General features: G+C 41.7%; 1 protein-coding gene across 1 annotated transcript in view; it reads left to right on the top strand.

Annotated features, from left to right (window-relative positions):
• TBC1D9 (TBC1 domain family member 9) overlaps positions 1–21,906 on the top strand; it is a 386,514-nt gene that overhangs the window by 322,654 nt on the left and 41,954 nt on the right. The window contains exon 19 of the mRNA XM_085641600.1: positions 14,953–15,027. Coding sequence (XP_085497726.1) covers positions 14,953–15,027 — 75 coding nt within the window. The remainder of the gene's footprint in view (positions 1–14,952; positions 15,028–21,906) is intronic.

Genomic DNA, 21,906 nt, shown 5'->3' on the forward strand with positions numbered 1-21,906 from the left:
TGATGCTACAATGTAGCCAAAACATGCACAATTTTGGCCTCTTAGACACCTGTAACCAGTCCACCTTCTATATTTTGTTTGTTTTTCCCTGGAATGCAAATCCTCCAGTCTGATATATAAATATAAAAAATATGTACTGTCGCACACAAGGTCATTGACATCCATGTTGCAAGCTCGCCTTGTGGCCATTCTCATTTACCTTTTGTTGTAGGTTGACAATCAGACACAAATTATTCGAATGTAAATCTCATTTAGTGCTTGTGACTCATAAAAGCAGCAAATAACCTGTTGCCGCACGTAACTTATCACGTTCCGTTTTCTGGCCTACGCTGGCTGGGTTCGATCTCAGAGTTTTGGCTTCTGTGTTATGTGTTATTTTTTGTTATAATTTTTGTATAGCACATGGCTTCCCAAGCAAAGGGGCGTCCCAGCGCTGATCTCAGTCAGACAGAGGGGCAGAGCGGAAGCAGGCGAGGAAGTAGATTACTTAGGAAAAATATATGTTTTTGTAGTCTTACGGAATGCCGCATGGTTTTGGATGCTTTTGATGCTCACCGGGAGGGAGTTCCAGAGTTTAGGAGCAAGAGCTCGGAAGGAACGCCCTCCTGGCCTAGCTCTCTTGACCCGTGGGACAGACGCCAGGTGCTGACCGCTAGGATATCGGGGGATTGGGCGTTCAGGATTCTATGGGAGATGCACAGAGCTTTAAAGCAGATTGGTTTCTCCACCGGAAGCCAATGAAGTCTGCAGATGTAGTCCGAACTAGAGCAGGTTCTGGGCAGACTGAAGAGAAGCCGAATGGCAGCGTTTTGTGCACTTTGTAGGCTCTGTAACTCTGCTGTATTCCAGCCTGGCTTGTACAGTGGCTTGGATAATAACCTGACGGGTGTCAGCATAAAAAAAACTTGCAGGGTATTTGACCCCGCTTAGGAGCCCAAAACAGACTCCAGCTACCGCCTTTGTTTGAGCCTGGAAGGTCAGTGCCGAATCCACCCACAAGCCCAGGTTTTTGACCGTCTGTCTGGGGGCAGGCGGGGGGCCTAGGGTGGATGGCCACCAGAGCTCACTCCACAGATGAGTGTTTTTTCCCACCAACAGGATCTCAGATTTGCTGGCATTCAATTGAAGACAGATGTGCACAGAATCACATTTCCCCTTTCTGCCCTGTCAAAAGAATGTCCTTTTTCTTACAGTGAAGTGCATCTCGTGCTTGTCAGGGTTGCTGCTGCCCAATCCCACTCCTGGTTATTCAGGGCCTTTTGTTAATGTTATTATTGCCACCTATTGGAATTCCACACAACTAGCCATACCTTGCTGATAATTGGATCTCTGTGTCAGTTTTAGGTTCTGCCTTATGTATAACTATTTCCCTCTTGACCGTTACTAATGCCAAGGCATTCACTGTATTGGTGTATTTAATTTCCTTATTTTGTCCCTACATTCCCTATATAATGAATTGTGGTTAGTGCTTCATTTCCCTTCCTATCACTCTTGAGAATTTGTCAAGGATGTAACCACAAAATCCCTGAATGTAGGAAATCATCTGTCTCCATACATTAGAATCATTTAGCATTCTTGCATATCATCCTGTGTAGTCTGTTTTTAGAGGATTAGTTTTAATGCAAGTATTTAATATGTACAAGCCTCAAGTTTGATACTTATGGCCACCTCATAGAAGATCCTTAAAGCCAGTTCATGCTTTGACAGATGTAAAATGTTCCACTTCCTAACTGTCACTCAGCCTCATGGTTTAGACGTAAATGATATTATGGCCTTGCCTGTCATCCTTGGCCAGCCCCCACCTCCTTCCCTGCTTACCTTCCCCCTCCTGCCGCTGCGCTTTCTGCTTTCAATCTAAGTAGACAAGCCGAGCTTTGCTGACAGGCTCTAAGGGATGCCTTTCAGCCTGACCTGGAAGAACTATGACATCCCAACAGTGGGTAACCACGTTACGTTAAAAATATTTATTAAGCGCGCGTACACCAAGCGGTTTCATGGCGCTGAGAACCACTTTTGTTATCAACTGTTGCTATGTCATAGCATTAGGTTATGAGATTCATAAACTGAAATAAACGGTGGAGGGTCTGCCTGAGAGCCATATATAGCAAATAGAATTTAAGATGGCTAACAGTATATTATGGGGATGTTTTTCACTGAGGGGTTCTGAGTGACATCAAATAGACAACAAGAGCAAAGCTTGAGTTGTCTGTGATGTCACTCAGAAAACCTGATGCAAAAAAAAGTCTGTCCGTACTTTCAACTGCTATGCAGTAGCAGAGGAGTAATGGGGGAGCCATACATTACAAGACCTCTGTTATGTATCCCTGTCCCAAAGGTTAGGGAAAATACCTTATCTGCCGTCCTTGACCAACTTCCACCACCTTCCCTGCCTTCCTTTTACCTCCTTCAGTTATGTTTTATGCTTTCAGTCAAATCAGACAAGCAGTACTGCGCTGATAGACTTGTCAGAGAGCCTTGTCAGCCTGGCCGGGAAGGGCCTTTATGGCATCAGAACAGTGGGTAACCAGTTTTGTTATCAACTGTTGAAATGTCATAGAAGTGAGTTTGACATTTAGAAACTGAAATATATGATAGAAACTCTGAGAGTCATATTTAACATAAGTCACTTCAATATTTGTCATGGAATATGAAGGCACATAAGTTTGGGTTTTATCATTCAACCAAAGTAAAATGCTCATTGCTTGCCTCAGATGAATGAGGAGTATTGTTGGCCATGCACTCTTCAAAATGGTTAGCATTTCTGGTTGTATCACTACTCCTGTTTTATTCAAGAGTTCATTGAGAAGTCAATTTGAGCCAGGAGTCTTGCCATCTTACATATGGTTATCATCTTAACTATTTCCCCTTCCTGGGTCTTAACTTTTATCATGTTCTTGTTTTGTACAGCAACATTTTCATCTGACGGTCATATTCCATTAAAAAGGAGAGTCAGAGTCTCAGTAGCCACACACTCAGCAAGTCCTAGATGTCTCTTAGGGATGTCATGGGCAGAGGGCTTGGTGCATACTGCCATCTCTTCATCTCTCTAGTCTCCTTCAAGCATTTGCCATTCTACCCATCTTCAGCTGAAATATTTTTGTGATTGCAATTGCACCACTATTCAATGCCCTCGTGAAGCATGCATGGAGTGAATTGTCTGCCCGGAAAGTCACTCTTCTGTCACAGAAGGCGTGCTTCTTCAAGAAGTAAAATTTTATTTTTTTTATCTTTAAGCGCATATATTTTTTATTTTAGATTGCACATATCTCAATCCAATTTCCAAGTCATCAACATTCCAGAATATATGTCACCTTTTGTACACAACATAGTTAAGCAGGCACAATATGTCAGAAAAATAAATGATGATACTTAGCTTTCTTAAAGTCCTACATTTCATGAAATATATATATATATATATATATATATTCACTGAAAAAACCATGGGTTTCACACACGTTATAGTTAGGACTTAGCATTTAAAAAACCTTAGAAATTCAGTGAAAAAACCATAGGTTTCACACACGTTATAGTTAGGAATTAGCATTTAAAAAACCTTAGAAATTCAGTGAAAAAAACCATAGGTTTCACACATGTTATAGTTAGCTGGACATTTTACTCGTAAAAAACCATTGAAATTGCCCCGTTATAGTTAGTTCAGCTAACTATAACTCGCGCGCCCGCAATGCACTGCTGATGACGTCGCATATTACATCACTCATGACATGGTCAGTGACATCACTCATGACATCACTGATGACATCTCAAATGACATCACTGATGACATCATCCAGTGAATGTGTGTTTTTCTGAAAATTAAATATGTTTTATATATGTATATCTCAAGGTCGATGAAAGAATAAATGGGTATATTACTGTCTAAATGGATGATTTCTTATTGAAAAATTGATTGTGTAACTGACTGATTAAGTGTATCATAGTGAATACATGGCTTAGTGAGTAATGTTTAAATATATAAATATCTGTATCAGTCTCTCACTTTGTGTATAAGTGGCTGCATGGTTTGGTGAGTATCTACATGGGTGTCTATATAGGATATTAGTTGGTTTTTTGAGTATCAGTCTGAGTGTCTGCATGGTTCGGTGGGGGGTATTACGTAGTGCATAGGTGCATGAATGATTGACTCACTGTTTGTATGTGTTGATCAGAGCATGTGTGCAGGACTGCATGGGTGGATGAGTGTGTGTATGGGTGTGTTAGTGAGTGAATGACTGTCTCAATAGTGTCTTTATGAGTAACTACATATGTTTTAAACTAGTATATGTGACTATTGGTGTAAATAAGTGAGTATATGTGAGAGTGAGACATTGGAAGAGTTCCTGTATGAATAAGTATGTGTTTCTATAAGTGATTGTTTAAAAGACTAAGTATGTGTAAGTTTCCGTAGAAGTAAGTGTGGTGGTGTGTGAATAACTGTATATGCAAGTAAATGTATGTTTTATTCTTTATTAGCATGGGTGACTATGTGTGTGAGTAGCTCTATGGATAAGTGGCATTGTGTAACAGGATGTATAGGTGTATGAGTACGTATGATAAGTGAGTACATGTATGAGTGACTGTATTGAACTGTTGGTGAATGAATGGATGTGTATGTGGATCTTAGAATTACTGAAGAGGTTGTTGTAACTGTTATTGGTATGTCCATTCTTTTGTAAATTTTAGTCTCTATTTTTGTATGTGTGTATCAAAGGTTATATTAGGGTGAGAGGAGGTCTGCCACTCTATCACAAGGATGATGTCATCAGTGATGTCATTTGAGATGTCATCAGTGATGTCATGAGTGATGTCACTGACCATGTCATGAGTGATGTAATATGTGACGTCATCAGCAGTGCATTGCGGGCGCGCGAGTTATAGTTAGCTGAACTAACTATAACGGGGCAATTTCAATGGTTTTTTACGAGTAAAATGTCCAGCTAACTATAACATGTGTGAAACCTATGGTTTTTTTCACTGAATTTCTAAGGTTTTTTAAATGCTAATTCCTAACTATAACGTGTGTGAAACCTATGGTTTTTTCACTGAATTTCTAAGGTTTTTTAAATGCTAAGTCCTAACTATAACGTGTGTGAAACCCATGGTTTTTTCAGTGAATTTGCAAGGTTTTTTAAATGCTAATTTTTTTTTTTTTCTTCTATTTTTTCTAACATATTTTTATTTTAATTTTCTTACCTTTTATAAAGACTATGATTAAATTTTTAAAATTCTTTAATAAGTTTTTTTTAATATATTTTTTAAAATAAACATGTAAAATTTATTAGCAGTACTTTTTTTCTATTTTTTTTATTATTTTTTTAGTACGCGTACCGTAAGCTCACGGTAAGCGTACGGTTCACGTAACGTCCGTAATTTTTCTACGCTGCTTGCGTATAGTTACGCAATTTGCGTAGCCGCGCGTACTCCGCGTGGGACGCGTACGCGTGTACGCTACACGCGCACGTTACGCGGAAGTGTCGGGGAGTGACTGTTATGCGCATGCGCGCAAGCGCGTGTCTTTTTTACGCGCATGCGCACTTTTGCCGTAGGCGTACCGTAAGCGTACCGTAAGTGTACGGTAGGTCATGTGATCATGAAACACAACTTTTGATTGGTTGAAACTACTTTCAGTTCTAGAACTCTCCTACACCACACCCATTCCCCTCATTTCTGCTTGTGATCCCTTAGGAGAAGGAGCTGGGTTGTCTTTGTGATACGATGGCAGAACAGCAGAGCTCTTCTGAGAGTGAGGCTAGCACTAGCAGCACTGTCTTGAGGCAGAGAGCGAGGAAACAAAAGCCCTCTTATGTATGGGATTATTTTACTTTTCCTGAAGGCCAGCAAAAGGTGAATGCACCCTTAGTAACTTGCAAGCTGTGTAAGCGTGTACTTTCTAGAGGTAATCCTGACAGGAAGTATTCCTTTGGGAATCATACCATGAAGAGACACCTCCAGGATGTACACCGAAGGACACATGGTCATCTTTTTGGAGGTAACTCTTCAGAAAGACAAGCAAGTACATCCACAGCAGCTCAGCCTGGACCATCATCTGCAGAGCTGACTCCTTCTTCTGCAGGTCAGGTGAGCCCTTCATCTGTGGGGGGAGAATCTCCTTTTGCTGGCCCTCTGGAAATGAACCCTCGATTTCGAAGGGTTGATATTCGATGCACCTTTTGTCAAGATCTAATTTGCCATAGGGAGACCAGTGTTTCCCTAGTGAACAACAAAATAGATCAGCACATTTGTCGCTTTGAATAATTTTCCCATGCTTTCTTTCCTCTGTCCCTGCATGAACACAACGGTTCTTTTAAGAGCCAACCTTATCTTTCATCTTTTTTTTACATATGTTTTTAAAAACTTTTTTTTTTTTTTTACCGTACGCGTACGGTGCGCGTACTTTTTTTTTTTTTTTTTAAAAAACACTAAAAATCAATTATCACATTACAAGGTCCTTGAGAGACTACAATTATTATTATTGACTTACCATACTCACTCAAAAAAATAGCTTTAAAAATGGTTCTGCCTGTAATTCCTCTTTGCACACAGAGTCACAAAACGAAATTTCTTTGCCAATTTGAATGCACACTTACTGCTCTTTTTTTTTTGGCAAGTGAAAATCACTTTTACAGACTGACACATTATGAATCCACTTTTTTGATTTTCTTAAATGCACATGTCCAAACTGCTTTTTCAGACCAGCACCATTTGTAACCTGGGTGACTGCCTACACTCCAGCCAGGACAACCAGCCTTAGTGATGCTGAATGTATTTGCATTACTGACTGAAACCTCAAACCCCACTCGCTTGTGAATACTGTCCATGATTCCACATGGTAAGCAGCTGGGTGTGTGCTAAGAGTCTGCTTCTGCACCAAAAAATCGCTCCCCCTTTCCATCTAATGCAACTGTGAAATTACCAGATAAAAACGCAATAAATCTCTGCCTATAATTCCTCTTTGCACACAGAGTCATGTTTTCACATTAGTCCCAAAACGAAATTTCTTTGCCAATTTGAAAGCACACTTACTGCTCTTTTTTTTTTTGGCAAGTGAAAATCACTTTTACAGACTGACACATTATTAAACCACTTTTTTGATTTTCTTAAATGCACATGTCCAAACTTCTTTTTCAGACCACCACCATGTGTAACCTGGGTGGCTGCCTACACTCCAGCAAGGGCAACCAGCCTTAGTGATGCTGAATGTATTTGCATTACAGACTGAAACCTGAAAACCCCACTCACTTGTAAATACTGTGCATGATTATACATGGCAAGCAGATGGGTGTGTGCTAAGAGTCTGCTTCTTCCCCCAAAAAATCGCTCCCCCTTTTTCCTACTAATGCAACTGTGAAATCACCAGAAAAAAACGCAATAAATCTCTGCCTATAATTCCTCTTTGCACACAGAGTCATGTTTTCACATTAGTCCTAAAACGAAATTTCTTTGCCAATTTGAAAGCACACTTACTGCTCTTTTTTTTTGGCAAGTGAAAATCACTTTTACAGACTGACACATTATAAAACCACTTTTTTGATTTTCTTAAATGCACATGTCCAAACTGCTTTTTCAGACCACCACCATGTGTAACCTGGGTGGCTGCCTACACTCCAGCAAGGGCAACCAGCCTTTGTGATGCTGAATGTATTTGCATTACAGACTGAAACCTGAAAACCCCACTCGCTTGTAAATACTGTGCATGATTATACATGGCAAGCAGATGGGTGTGTGCTAAGAGTCTGCTTCTTCCCCCAAAAAATCGCTCCCCCTTTTTCCTACTAATGCAACTGTGAAATCACCAGAAAAAACGCAATAAATCTCTGCCTATAATTCCTCTTTGCACACAGAGTCATGTTTTCACATTAGTCCCAAAACGAAATTTCTTTGCCAATTTCAAAGCACACTTACTGCTCTTTTTTTTTTGGCAAGTGAAAATCACTTTTACAGACTGACACATTATGAAACCACTTTTTTGATTTTCTTAAATGCACATGTCCAAACTGCTTTTTCAGACCACCACCATGTGTAACCTGGGTGGCTGCCTACATTCCAGCAAGGGCAACCAGCCTTAGTGATGCTGAATGTATTTGCATTACTGAGTCCAACCTCAAACCCTTTAACTATTCTTTTTTTTTTCCAGTACACCTTAATTTATCGTGAAAACATAGTCCATATTATTTTACATGTTCCTCACATTTAAATTTCTCCCAAAACAGAAAATAATAAACACAACTTCAACAAAAAGAATTGCTTTTCTATTATTCATTTCTTAATTTACCATATACATCCCCTCTCAAACTCTAAACTCACCTTTAAAATTAGTTAGTTGTGAAAGAAATGTGGCACTCAAACAGCAGATTATCAGAGCCAGGATCTCTGTTGTGTTCACCTCTCTCCTCTCAGCAGAACCAGATAATGGCAAACTTTCCCTCTATTTTTCCACACATATACATGTAAGTTTCAAATCTCAGTGCTTCCCCCTTTTTTTCAAATGTAATCACACATTTCTATTGGTTGAAAACCAACCCTTTTCCAAAAGTACCCTGCCCCCAACTTGACTTCTGCCTAGTACCCTTCCCCCAACTTGACTTCTGCCTGCTACCATAGCAACAGCTCATGGAACACTGCTGTGTGGAGTTAGGTCAGAAGTTCGCCACACAATGTTTCAATTCCACAGAGCAAGAGTGCTTGACTTTTCAAACCTAACAGCAAATCCATAGTACTGTTCTTTGGTTACACATTTTTTTGTACCAATACAAAACATGCTTCTATTAATTTACACATACAGCCTAGTTTTTATTCTAGAATGGTATGAAACAGCCAATCAGTTCTTTTTGTTTTGAAAAAAATATGTATGCCTCCATTTCCAAACTGTCTTTCTTTTCATATTGCCATTCTACTGAAAGACACCTCCTGAGTGCATCCAGTTCTCCTTTGAAGATGTTCACAGTGTGGATTGTAGGGCACAGCTATGTCTTCTGGAGTGAAAAGTATGCAGAGAAAACAGACATGGTGAGAGACCTTGCTTTGCCAAATGTAGACATTAAATGGATTGGTCAGAGAGGGTTAAAGTGGCACCAATTGAGGCCATTGGTGAAATCCTTCATGCAAATCCAACACCCTGACCTCATAATAGTGCACTGTGGTGGCAATGACCTAGGCACTTTGACTGGGGTAGGTCTGGAAATGCTTATGAAGGACACCTTTACACAACTGTTTTCACTTTTCCCTAAAACTGCCTTTGTGTTTTCCAACATATGCCAAAGGCAAAAATGGAACTGGTCCAATCATTTCTGTCCGCAGATTGACAAAGCAAGAAAGCACGTCAACAAATCTGTTTCTGCTTTCCTCCGTGACTATGGTATGGGTGCCATTTACCACAACAACTTACGTTATGACATGCAAGACATTTATAGAGGAGATGGTGTGCACTTCAATGATGAAGGGAACAGAGTCTTCCTTTTGAACCTTAGACTCTGCATCGGTACTTACTTGTAGGTACCACTAAAAAATGACTTCATAAACACAACAGCTCTTTTTAGAGCTCCCTAATATCTAAACTCTTAATTCTGCATTTCATTTTTTTATTTTTATTTTTTTTTACCGTACGCTTACCGTACGCGTACCGCGTGATTTTTTTAAAAATCAATAAATGTTTTTTTTGTACTTTTCTGTCCTTCTTTGACCCCCCTTACAAATGTTAGGGGGTCTGTAACTCTTCTCATTGCCCCCTTTTCTTGTTTTCACTCTTTTTTTTCAGAGTGAAATACACAAAATGGCGGCCGCCGCTTCCTGGTTTCGGCCGATTCGAATGTTTACTAAGATCTAAGGGCCAATCAGAATCTCGCTCGCGCACGCCATTTTTCTTCCGTACGCTTACCGTAAGCTCACCGTACGCGTACCCCGTGATTTTTTTAAAAAACAATAAATGTTTTTTTTTGTACTTTACAGTCCTTCTTTGACCCCCTCACAAATGTAAGGGGGTCTGTAACTCTCCTCTTTGCCCCCTTTTCTTGTTTTCACTCTTTTTTTCAGAGTGAAATACACAAAATGGCGGCCGCCGCTTCCTGGTTTCGGCCGATTCGAATGTTTACTAAGATCTAAGAGCCAATCAGAATCGCGCTCGCGCACGCCACCGTACGCGTACGGTAAGCGTACGGTAAGCGTACCGTAAGCGGGCTCAGATATATATATTGATTTAAAGGCTATTTTCTCAGAATCTACTGAACAGATTTACACCAAACCTACAAAAGGCACTTCCTTGACCTAGGGACTACCTCTCTGCCAAATTTCGAGTAATTCTGTTCAGCCGTTCGGGCTGTAGCTCGTTCTAAAGGTCCTATGGAAAAATGCATGGGAAAAACGCGTTTTGGGACCCCCCTTTTATCTCAGCCCCCGCTTGACGGATCCCCCCGAGACTTTCAGGGTAGGAGCGGAGCGTAGCGCCCCACCTATTTTGAGAAATTCGCGAGGATTCGTCGACCGGCGCCAAAGTTATTCAAAATAGAATGTTGCGGATTTCCTATGGAAAAGGGGTCCTAACTATAACTACCTACTGGCGACCGCCAGTAGGTAATATATATATATATATATATAAATATATATATATATAAATATATTATCTACTGGCGGTCGCCAGTAGATAGTTATAGTTACAACCTATTTTCCATAGGAAATCTGAAAATTCTATTTTGAATAACTTTGGCGCCGGTTGACGAATCCTCGCGAAATTTTCAAAACTAATGGGGCGCTCCGCTCAGCTCCTAAGTCTCGGGGTGATTCGTCAAGCGGGGGCCGAGAAAAAGGGGGGGTCCCAAAATGCGTATTCCCCATGCATTTTTCCATAGGACCTTTAGTCGCAGCTACAGCCCGAACGGCTGAACAGAATTATGTGAAATTTGGCAGAGAGGTAGCCATAAGGTCAAGGAAGTGCCTTTTGCAGGTCTGGTGTAAATCTGTTCAGTATTTCCTGAGAAAATAGCAATTAAAACCATATCAATATCTATACGCGCGCACCGTGCGCGCACCCTGCCGTGCGCGAGCGCAATTCTGATTGGTTGTTAGATTTCGGTAAACATTCGAATCGGTCGAAACTAGGAAGTGTCGGCCGCCATTTTGTCTCTCGCAGTCTGAGGGGGTGAAAACCAAAGGTGGAGAACGTGAAAAGGGGGCAGGGTGGACAGTTCCTGACCCCCTAGCCTTTGTCAGAGGGTCACAGAAGGACCCCCTAGGGTGAAAAAACATTTTTGCTGGAGGAGTGCGTTCCTAAATGCAGGGCATTTTTGTGGATATATATATATATATATATTTATATATATATATATATATTCACTGAAAAAACCATAGGTTTCACACACTTTATAGTTAGCTGGACATTTCTCTCGTAAAAAACCATTGAAATTCCCCCGTTATAGTTAGCGCAGGCAACTATAACTCACGCGACCGCAATCCTCTGCTGATGACGTCAGATATTACATCACTGTATTTAGACACCTATTTACCCATGTCTTCTTCCATTAATCTTTAGCTATACATATACTACAAATATTTTATTTTCAGAAAGACACATATGTCATCAGTGATGTAATATCTGATGTCATCAGCCGAGGATTGCGGTCGCGTGAGTTATAGTTGCCTGCGCTAACTATAACGGGGGAATTTCAATGGTTTTTTACGAGAGAAATGTCTAGCTAACTATAACGTGTGTGAAACCTATGTTTTTTTCAGTCAATTTGCAAGGTTTTTTAAATGCTAATTCCTAACTATAACGTGTGTGAAACCTATGTTTTTTTCAGTGAATTTGCAAGGTTTTTTAAAATGCTAATTCCTAACTATAACGTGTGTGAAACCTATGGTTTTTTCTGTGAATTTGCAAGGTTTTTTAATTGCTAATTCCTAACTATAATGTGTGTGAAACCTATGGTTTTTTCATTGAATTTGCTTGTTTTTTTACATCTTTTTTTTTTTCTTTTAATTTTTTCCTTTAAACACTATGCTACCAATGTATATATTCATGGATTTAATCCATTCTGCAATATAGAAAGATTCACCTTTTTTAAATAAATGGTTAGATATAGTTGTATAACATAGTTAATATCTCCAACAAACCTTTATCTTTTTGAAAAAAAATTTTAACGTGCGCGTACGGTAAGCTTACCGTAAGCGCACGCTTCGCTTTATGTACGGTGAGCGTACGTAATATTTATACTCCGTGTACGCATGCTTATGCAATTTACGGACGCGTCCGTACTTCCTACGCGACGCGTAAGCGCATGCTTCATATGCGCATGCGCGCGCGCACGTTACGCGGAAGTGTACGAGCGTGCCTGTAATGCGCATGCGCGCGTGCGTGTGTCTTCCCTACGCGCATGCGTACTTTTACCGTACGCGCTCGGTAAGCTTAGCGAGCGCGTACGGTAGGTCATGTGATCAAGAAACAACACTTCTGATTGGTTTAAACTACTTTCAGTTCCAGAATCTTCCTACACCACACCCATTCCCCTCATTACTGCTTGTGATTTCCTAGGAGAAGGAGCTGAATTGTCTTTGGGATACAATGGCAGAGCAGCAGTCCTCTTCTGAGAGTGAGCAGGGCAGCACCATCATTAGACAGAAAAGGAGGAAACAAAAGAATTCTTTTGTTTGGGAATATTTTACATTTCCAGAGGGGCAGAAAAAGGTAAATGCTCCATTAGTCACCTTCTCACTTTGTGAGCGTGTCTTATCTAGAGGTGATCCAAGGAAGAAGTATTCCTTTGGTAATCACTCTATGGTTAGACACATTAGGGATGTACATCCCAGGACTTTTGCTCGACATACTGAAGAAACATCTCCAGTAAGTCACCCGAGCACATCCGCAGAAGCTCAGCCGAGTACATCTTCGGCAGCTCAGCTGAGCCCTTCCTCTGCGGTGGGAGCATCACCCTCTTCTGCTCCTGTGGAAAGGAACCCTCGATTTCAGAGGGTACAAATGAGGTGCACCAGATGTTATGGTCTAATTGTTCATGGGGAGACCAGTATTTCCCTAATAAACAATAAGATAGACCAGCACATCTGTGGTCCTTGTTAATATTCCCATTCTTTCTTTCCTCTGTCCCTGTATTAACACTACGGCTCTTTTAAGAGCCAACCTTACCTCACAACTTTTTAAAAAAAAATGTAATCACTTTTTTTTTTTTTTTTTTTTTTTTTACCGTGCAAGATCCTTGAGGGACCGGAAATGAGAAAAGCAGAGAGGAGAAGTGAAAAAAAGGGAGCATGAAAGTAAATGTGTGATAAATACAGAAATTTCACACTTACCTGACCAACAAAATAACTTATTTTTCAATAAATGGTTTAAATATCTGAACACTTAAAATTGATTTTTATTTCTATTTTTTTTTATGATTTTTTTTCTGCCGTGCGCGTACGGTAAGCTTACCGTTCGCGCACCCCGTGATTTTTAAAAAAGAAATATAAAATGTATTTTTAATACTTTTGGGTCCTTCTTGGACCCCCTGACAAACGCTAGGGGGTCTGCAACTCTCTTCGTTGCCCCCTTTTCACGTTCTCCACCTTTGTTTATCAGTGTGAGACACACAAAATGGCGGCCGACACTTCCTGATTTCGACCGATTCGAATGTTTACAGTCATGTAACCACCAATCAGAATTGCGCTCGCGCACGGCGGCGTTCGCGTACGTTAAGCTTACCGTACGCGCTCGGAGCGCGCCTATAGATATATATATTGATTTAAATGCTATTTTCTCAGGAAATACTGAACAGATTTACCCCAGACATGCAAAAGGCACATCCCTGACCTGAAGACTACCTCTCTGCCAAATTTCAAGTAATTCTGTTCAGCCGTTCGGGCTGTAGCTTGGACTAAAGGTTCTATGGAAAAATGCATGGGGAAAACGCGTTTTGGGACCCCCCCTTTTTCTCAGCCCCCGCTTGACGAATCCCCCCGACACTTTCAGGGAAGGAGCGGAGCGCCCCACCTATTTTGAAAATTTCGCGAAGATTCGTCAATCGGCGCCAAAGTTATTCAAAATAGAATGTTGCGGATTTCCTATGGAAACACGGTCCTAACTATAACTATCTACTGGCGACCGCCAGTAGATAATAATCAGAATATTGTAATACAATAGTGTCAATTACTTCATAATTATTTATTTCAATTGTTCATTGTCCAAAAGTCTTCTTCTGTTTTTTTTCCAGTTTCATGCTACAGCGAACACGTGTTTCTGGAAATCTGCTCTATCAAGGCTTCATCTCTTCTCAGTAGTTCACATTCAGATTTTGTGTCCACATTAATCACCAGGCTTTATACGTTTGTATGATCTGTTCATGCAAATTTGATTCATGCTTTACTTTCATACTGTTAAGTTTATTGGATGAGGTTTGTGCATCTGGTAATCTCATAAATATATAGATTCACTTCTTTGTGCATTTCTTGTCTTTTGGTAGCAAATTAAGCACATGACGTGGATTTCTGAGTTCAGTCGCAACTCGCTAGCAAAGACGAGCATGTAACCTTTACTGTCGTCACCTCCATTTATGTCACCTGTCAATCTTCCCCTTCTACAGCTGCACCGTAATGGCCAACTGCAACTATGCTGAACTCTTGCATTCCATCTCTCAACTCTATTCCCATCATTGTCATCTTGCCTCCAACTGGAATCTCTTGGCTAAGCTGTCTTTTATTTCACCCCTATAACTTCCCAGCCCTGCCACATCCAACATTTCCAGTATAGAAGCATATGGCACCCTCTTACTATCCACCCTCAAACTACAACACCTCATCTGAACATGGCAGTCCTTTGGTATTTCTCTTCTCTTTTGCCTGAGGGCCTGACCATGGAATTGAAATGTAGCAGGAAACAGTGGTATTTGTGGTTTGAAGATAGCTTTTGCTACTGTTTTTGACAATTGTTTCTTTGTTTATCATTATTTATTTCCTTTTTCAAATGTTGATCCACAGTTATTGGACTGGAACCCAGAAATAAACAAGGAGTAGAAGAGGGATTTGTTGCAGTGAGCATCAAGACCAACAAAGGTAGAGTCATCTAACTATAAAACTGATAAACTTTGTGACTCTTTCTTCTTTACTGCTTGTCTTCAATGTAGCAACTCAACCTTCTTTATTGGTTGCTCAGTTTTATGTTGCATGTTTTTTGTAGTGCATAATTGCCATATTTTATGGTCTGTAGTCATGTGTGAGAGTTTGCGTTGATTCTCATATATTATACATTCTGTGTATTAAGTATTTCAGTTAGGTTGGACATTTGTCAAAGACATTTAGAAAGGAGATACTGTCCATGCTGTAAACTGTTAATGCCAAGCCCATTTCATGTAGAAAGTAGCCTCTTCTTCCTATGTGTATTTCTACTAGAAATCAAGAACCCAAAGCGTCACTTCTCTAACTTTCCTCTCCTGCATTGGATGTTTTATATCTAAACTGGCAGATCCTAAATCACTCTCTACCACTAAGAGGAAAATTAATTTCCTGACAGGTGGTGGTTATATGTTTAGTGACGTATTTTTAGGAGTAAGAGAGTGTTTTAAACCCGTATTCCTAGACTGATTTCTGACTACTCATACCTTGCATCTCAGGCTTGGTATTTTGTGAGAATTCTATAATCTTAACTTTCCAAGATTTTTTTTTTTAACTGTTTTTATTTGTTTTTCGAAGAATTAGCCAAAACAGCAGGTGCATCTCATATGGTACAAAAGTAGAATTATAATCAGTAACCATTCTTTGTGGAAATGGAGAGCAAAACATAAAATCATTTCGTTTGACAATTCTCCCCCCCCCCCCCCCCCACAATCCCACCCTCCACAATAGTCATGCTCTATTCACTGCGCCCCCTTGGTACTGCAAGAGTGCATTACACCACTTGTTGAGGCCTCTATGTGTTAAACTGTGTCTCAGTCGAGTCCCCATCGATCAACTCAAAGCCATAGTAACTTAGCCATGGCTGCCATATCTTCCTGAATTTCCTGGGGCATACCCTTGCTGCGTATACTGTTTTTTCGGCTCCCATATATAGATCCATGTTTGCCCGCCATTCGGTCACAGTGGGTAAAACTGTGCTGCCCCAGTATTTGGCAATATCTCTCTTAGCAACTATGAGTCCTAGGTTACTCAGTAGTAGTTTGTGTCTGGGAAGGTCCACATCTGTGTGTATCCCTAAAAGGATGTATTTGGGATCCATTGGGATCTGTGTTTCGAGTACATTGTTAAGCTCTTTCACTATCCGTGACCAATACCTGCGGATTAATTGGCACTCCCACAGAGTGTGGATAAAGGAACCCGTGGCCGTATTACACTCTGGGGTCTCTGCTCTACCCATGGTGTGGAGTCTCGCTCTGTCATAGTATATCCTATGTAGGACTTTGAACTGCACTAGGCATAGCCTAATCTTAATCGCTACCTCTGGGGTGCATTAACGCCATTTCCCAGTCGATGTCTTCCAGTGCTCCATTTGTTCCCTCCCATTTGGATCTAAGTGGAGATAGTGTATCGGGAATGTTGTTAATTATTGTTTTGTATGTCCAGGACACTGCCTTTTCCGGTATTTCTTCCTGCAACAGGCGGCCTTCTAATGGGTACATATTCAGGGATGTCTGTTATGTCAGATTTTTGCGCACTCTAGGCATGCTGGAGTTGCATGTATCTGTATTGTTGCATTTTGGACAAACTGTACTCCTTTTGGAGCTCTTTGAAGGTTAGAAGTTCTCTTTTCCGTAGTATGTCCCCTATCGTTGTGATCCCTATTACATCCCAGTCCTTGAAGCCCTGCAGTTTTGCTAACTCAGGCAGTCGCTTACCCTCCCATAGCGGTGTAGATTTTGTTAATCTCTTTTCCCATTTCATCTGTTTTTCCACCCCTTTCCAGGCTTCAATCACCCTCTGCGTTGCCGGTAATAGACTTTGTGTTCCAGATCCTCCATATATGTAATTTAGGTAGGAGTGCTTCTGGAATTGTGATTGCTCTAGAATGTATGTTGGGTGGTCCCCAGGTAAATGTCCCCATTCATTGATAACAATAAGGTGGGCTGCCCTATAGTAGGTTAGTATGTCTAGGAGGGCGATACCCCCGCTGTATTGATTCCGCTGCATGGTTTGAAGTTCTATTCGCGGGTGGCCGCCGTCTCATAGGAGCGTAAGCACCTCATCCGCGATCGCCTTAAAGACCGTATCTGGGATTTTGTGGTATGTGTTTTGGAGGATATAAAGCAGTATGAGGAGCGTGATCATTTTGTACATAGCAACCCTACCTAGCAGTGTCAGAGGGAGACATCTCCATCTCTAACTTTCCGAGATTAAGCAAACTCTGGACAATGGCATACATTTTATTAGAAGGATTGCCACTGTTCTCAATTTAGTCTGCGTAAAAATCAGCACAGGTCTTTTTAACCAACTTATGATGGACTTTAATGGCCATCATGTAACTCTTCATAACCGTAGTGTCATAAGATTTCCTCCAGGTGCTTTTTTTCCTCAATCAGTTTTGCATCGAACAAGAGGCAGAGCATTTCTTTTTCTGCCTACTAGTTTGCAGAGGAATCAAATAATTCACCACAGATACTAACCAAGAGTTGGTCTTCTGTACATCTGACTCGATATTAAAGTTATACTTAGGAATAGTTTCCTGGATCAAAACACAGAAGCTCTTGATGTCTTATTTGTGCTATTGCCTTCCATTATATGTTTAGACCTCTGCCTTACCCTTGACACTTTGGAGTATCTATTTTATCAGAACCATATAGTGGTCCGACCATTCGACCGGTAAAAGAGTGGATACCCGCAGGTTAGTTAGGTTCATAAAGATAGGGCAGTAGCCGCTCTTCTGCTACGGTGAATAAGCATTGCCCCCCTCCAACCTCCTGCCAGCACCTCCAAAAGTGGCCCATCAGGTAAGAGCGGTGCAGCGAGGTGGGGAGGTCGTCGACAGATGAGGAGTTAAAATGAAATTTAAAAGGCGAGCACAAAGTAAGTGCTTTTCTTTTTTTTTAAATTTAATTTTAACTCCTCGTCGTCTGTGGACTCCCTCCCCAACACGCCCAATCGCTCTTACCTGCACAACAGGAAAAATAAAACGGGGTTAAAACCAGTTTTATTATTGTTTATTTTTCTTCTGTGTGCCGAGTCTTGGGGGCGGGGTCAGGAGGGTAACAGTACGGAAGAGGGAGTGATGGGCCCTGCCTTCGGTATTCATGGCAGTTTGGCTGGCTGTCTCAGGCAGGCCAATCCGTCATGCGCACTGAAGCTCTCTCCAACCAGCGCTGTATTGCCGGGTTGGAGAGAGCAGGCACAGACTCCTAGTCTGTCGGGGAGCGCAAATTCATGGCATGCATACCAATCCTGAAGCTGCTGTCATGCATGAGAGGAGCTTCAGGATTGGTCACAGGGCAGTTTGGGAGCCTGTGCCTGCCTGCAGTGGAGCCAGAAGAGGGCGATGCTGGAGGGAGACAGGTAAGTTCGTTATTCTTTTTCCTTTTTTTATTTTTATTTTGTTTTATTTTTCAAAGGGAAAGAAACTGAGATGGTTAATAGTAAGGGACGATCTCTACAGAATAAAATTCAGTCCGGCACATACCTTTCAAGTGGCTAGCTGAATTCACCCATTGCTTGAATCTCAAGGTGTCTGAATGAGCCCACATTGCTACAACTTGTGAACTATTGACCTGGTTGCCAAGCCATCAAGTTAAAATTGCCTACAGTCATGGCTGGATTGTTTTCTCCTATCAAGGGCTTGACTGATTTTCTAAGAACTGCAGGACGTCAGTCAAAAGCCTCTAGAGCAATGTGGTTTGTAGACTGATTCTAACTTCCCAGGCAGTTACTTCAATGGATCAAAGCTAGCAAATGAAATAGGTTTAGTTGCAATTTGTTTTTATTTTTCCTCTAATACCACTCCTCTGCCCTGTGTGCCTTTTCTGTTGCTGTGATGGATATTCGGGCAATATGACAATGATGTCAATAACTGAACGGTCTTTAGCCAATGTTTGTGTGATCGCTAAAATGTATATATCGCCTTCTTCATGGAGGCAGTAGAGTTCATGGGTCTGAGCAGTGCCGGTTTTAGAGTGGTGCGACAAGTACTGCTGCACCGGGTGTTGAGCTCAGAGAGCGCTGTGATCTGACATATATGATTGCGTTAAAAACACATTCTGCAAAGTTCCTTGTGTGCACAGCAATTTTCTGGAAATAATAAACATATCAAGATAACTCTGATGATTAATGTACCTGCTTGAGGGATCTGAGTTTTGTCTCATAAAGTGGCGCAGAGGGTTAATGTGCTTTTGTTTTATCTAGATAGCTCAATGGGTTAGTGCTTTTGTTGTAGCGATCCCTCTGTAAATAAAGCATACCGCAAACCGTTACCTTTTAAACTCAGAGTTTGTGCTTCTCTATATCAAACACTCTTATGAAATGTGACTCCTACACCTTGAAGTCATTTTGTTTATGTAACATTTCCTGTACATTGATTTGCACACTTGTATGTCTCATTGTTTCTGTAATAATATGTCTGTGATGTAAAGTGCTCTGCAACCCGACATTGGCATGAGTAGCACTATGAACACGGGCGGCTTGTCTATTTGAGCGGAGGAGCATCACCCCACAAGCCCCAGAACTGAAAAATAAAATGATGATAACGTTTATTTATTACAGTTTAATTTTTCAGCAAGCCGTCCTGAACTAAGGTGTGTGCTTTTAAATGCGCATGTCTCTTTGGCTGGCCATCTTGGGATTGCCAGACAGACGTGCATTTTAAAGTTCCGTCTTAGAAAGCTGGGTTAGAGAAAGCGCAGGCCTCCAGTGATTTTAGGAGCACTGAGAGAGGCTGCTCTATCCAATCCTGGTGCTGCTTTCGTGCTGTGAAAGCAGCACCAGGATTGAGTAGTGCAGTTTCCTGCATCAGGAGCTTCCTGGAAGACACTTGAGGGAGGAGGATGTCGCGCTGCAAAGGTAAGTGAATCTATTTTATTATTTTTTGTGTGCCCACTTATCCCACACCCACTACCCTCGATACAAGCCAGCCGCAACTGGCTATAAATAATCAAACATATGTGAGAGAGGAGCTATGGACAGAGGTTGGATGGTGGTAGGGAGAGAATCCATGAGGGAGATCACTGAGGGCGGTTCCGACAAAGATTGTTGCACTGGGCCCCACCAGCTGTAGATGTGGGAATGGTAATAGAGCTTAATTGAGGTGTACCATGGACTCAGCGTAGATGTGGGTTGAAATACAATGAACAACATACATGGAAATACATACAAGTTGTATGGTCGGGCGTGTTTACAGTTCACATCTGCATTAAGAAAGAGTTGCCTGTAATTCTCACAAGGTGGTTGAACCTGAGAGTTCATAAAGTAGGTTTTCAGAATTACAAATTAAATAGGCATATGTGTTGTAGATTGTATACTTTAGCATAGATCGCCATCTTGTGTTAAGCTTGGATGGTTGCACCTTGTTTTCGTCGAAGAAGTCTTTGTAGTCGCGAGATGAGTGACTCCTCCTTACGGTGATAGTGCGCATGGGCATCGACTCCATCTTCAATTGTTTTTTTCCGCCATCGGGTTCGGATGTAAACGGCTGTGCTCCGGGTCGGTATCGTATTCGATTCACCTTTGACGTGCAATCCTTCACCGCTTGGCAGTATTGTTTTGATCGCACTCCTCAACGCGAATCCAACACAAATCTCAACACCTTCGATTTCGGTCGTTGACGCGGGCCGTTGGGCCAATCCGCGCCATCAGGCCCCACAGCTAATAGAAAGAACTCCATTCAAAAAATCCCCCCGTGTGGTGCCAAATTCCCACACACTGATCTCCGCAAGGTTTGTAACCTTTGCCTCCCTCCAGAACACGAGGACAAAGATTGCCCAGCCTGCGCTTCATTAGATTCAATAAAAACCATACGTGATCACCGGGCTCGACGTCACGTAAAGTCTCGATCCACTACCTCGGTGCCGGACGACATCTTCGATGCAGGCCCGTTGCTCCCGAGGAACAAGAACTGGAAAATGAGGACATCAGCATCTCCGAGGCCGACGAATCAGAGGCCGAAGATCAGACAGTTACTCGAGGACAATGAATCGTGAGTACCGACATCGACATCCCTACCTTTTCTCAAAAACGTAAGGCTCCGGAAACGCCTTCGCCTTCCAGCTCAGGTCGACACCGTAACAAAACTTCTGATGCCCCACATTCGGGCTCGGCTCTGAAGTCCAAAGACAAGCGTTCAAGCAACTCGGGACCGAGTCAGCCACGCATCGGCACCAAACTACCATCCTTGGTACCGAAACCAGACCACAAATCTTCAGAGCCGAAAAAGAGCAAATCTTCGGAGCTGAAAAAAGACAACACATTCTTCGAGTCGAAAAAAACCTCAGAGCCGAAAAAAGATCACAAATCCTCGGAGCCGAAAAAGTCCTCGTACTCCACAGTTCCTCCAAAGCAAAAGGACACTAAGATCCCTCCTAAAGCTCCGGAATCAAGGCCAAAACAACCAAAATCTTCGGTACCGAACAAGGATACTGGATTAGAAGACCTATCTCAACCAGATTCTGTGGACCCTAAACAAAAAACCCTTCATATCGATCCAAAAACTGGTAAAATCAAAACAATTCGATCACAAAAGTGACCTTTGGACTCCACGGAAGTACCCAAAGTACCCTTAAAAAAGAGAAACATGAGAACTTCTCCAGCCAGGCCTTTCTCTCCAAACATCCCCACTACACCACTTTCTCCAGCACACTCCCCAATGCTTCCATATTCACCTACACCACAAGTTGATGATGATGATCACCTTGGGGGTGGGGGTGGGGATGAAAACCCACAAGAGGATAATGATGATGACACTACTCTCCCACCAAATGATCCTTGGGAGGATTATGACAATCCACCACATGTACCAGATCTCCC

The sequence above is a fragment of the Triturus cristatus genome, chromosome 2_2 (genome assembly GCF_964204655.1).
Source record: "Triturus cristatus chromosome 2_2, aTriCri1.1, whole genome shotgun sequence".
Taxonomy (NCBI): domain Eukaryota; kingdom Metazoa; phylum Chordata; class Amphibia; order Caudata; family Salamandridae; genus Triturus; species Triturus cristatus.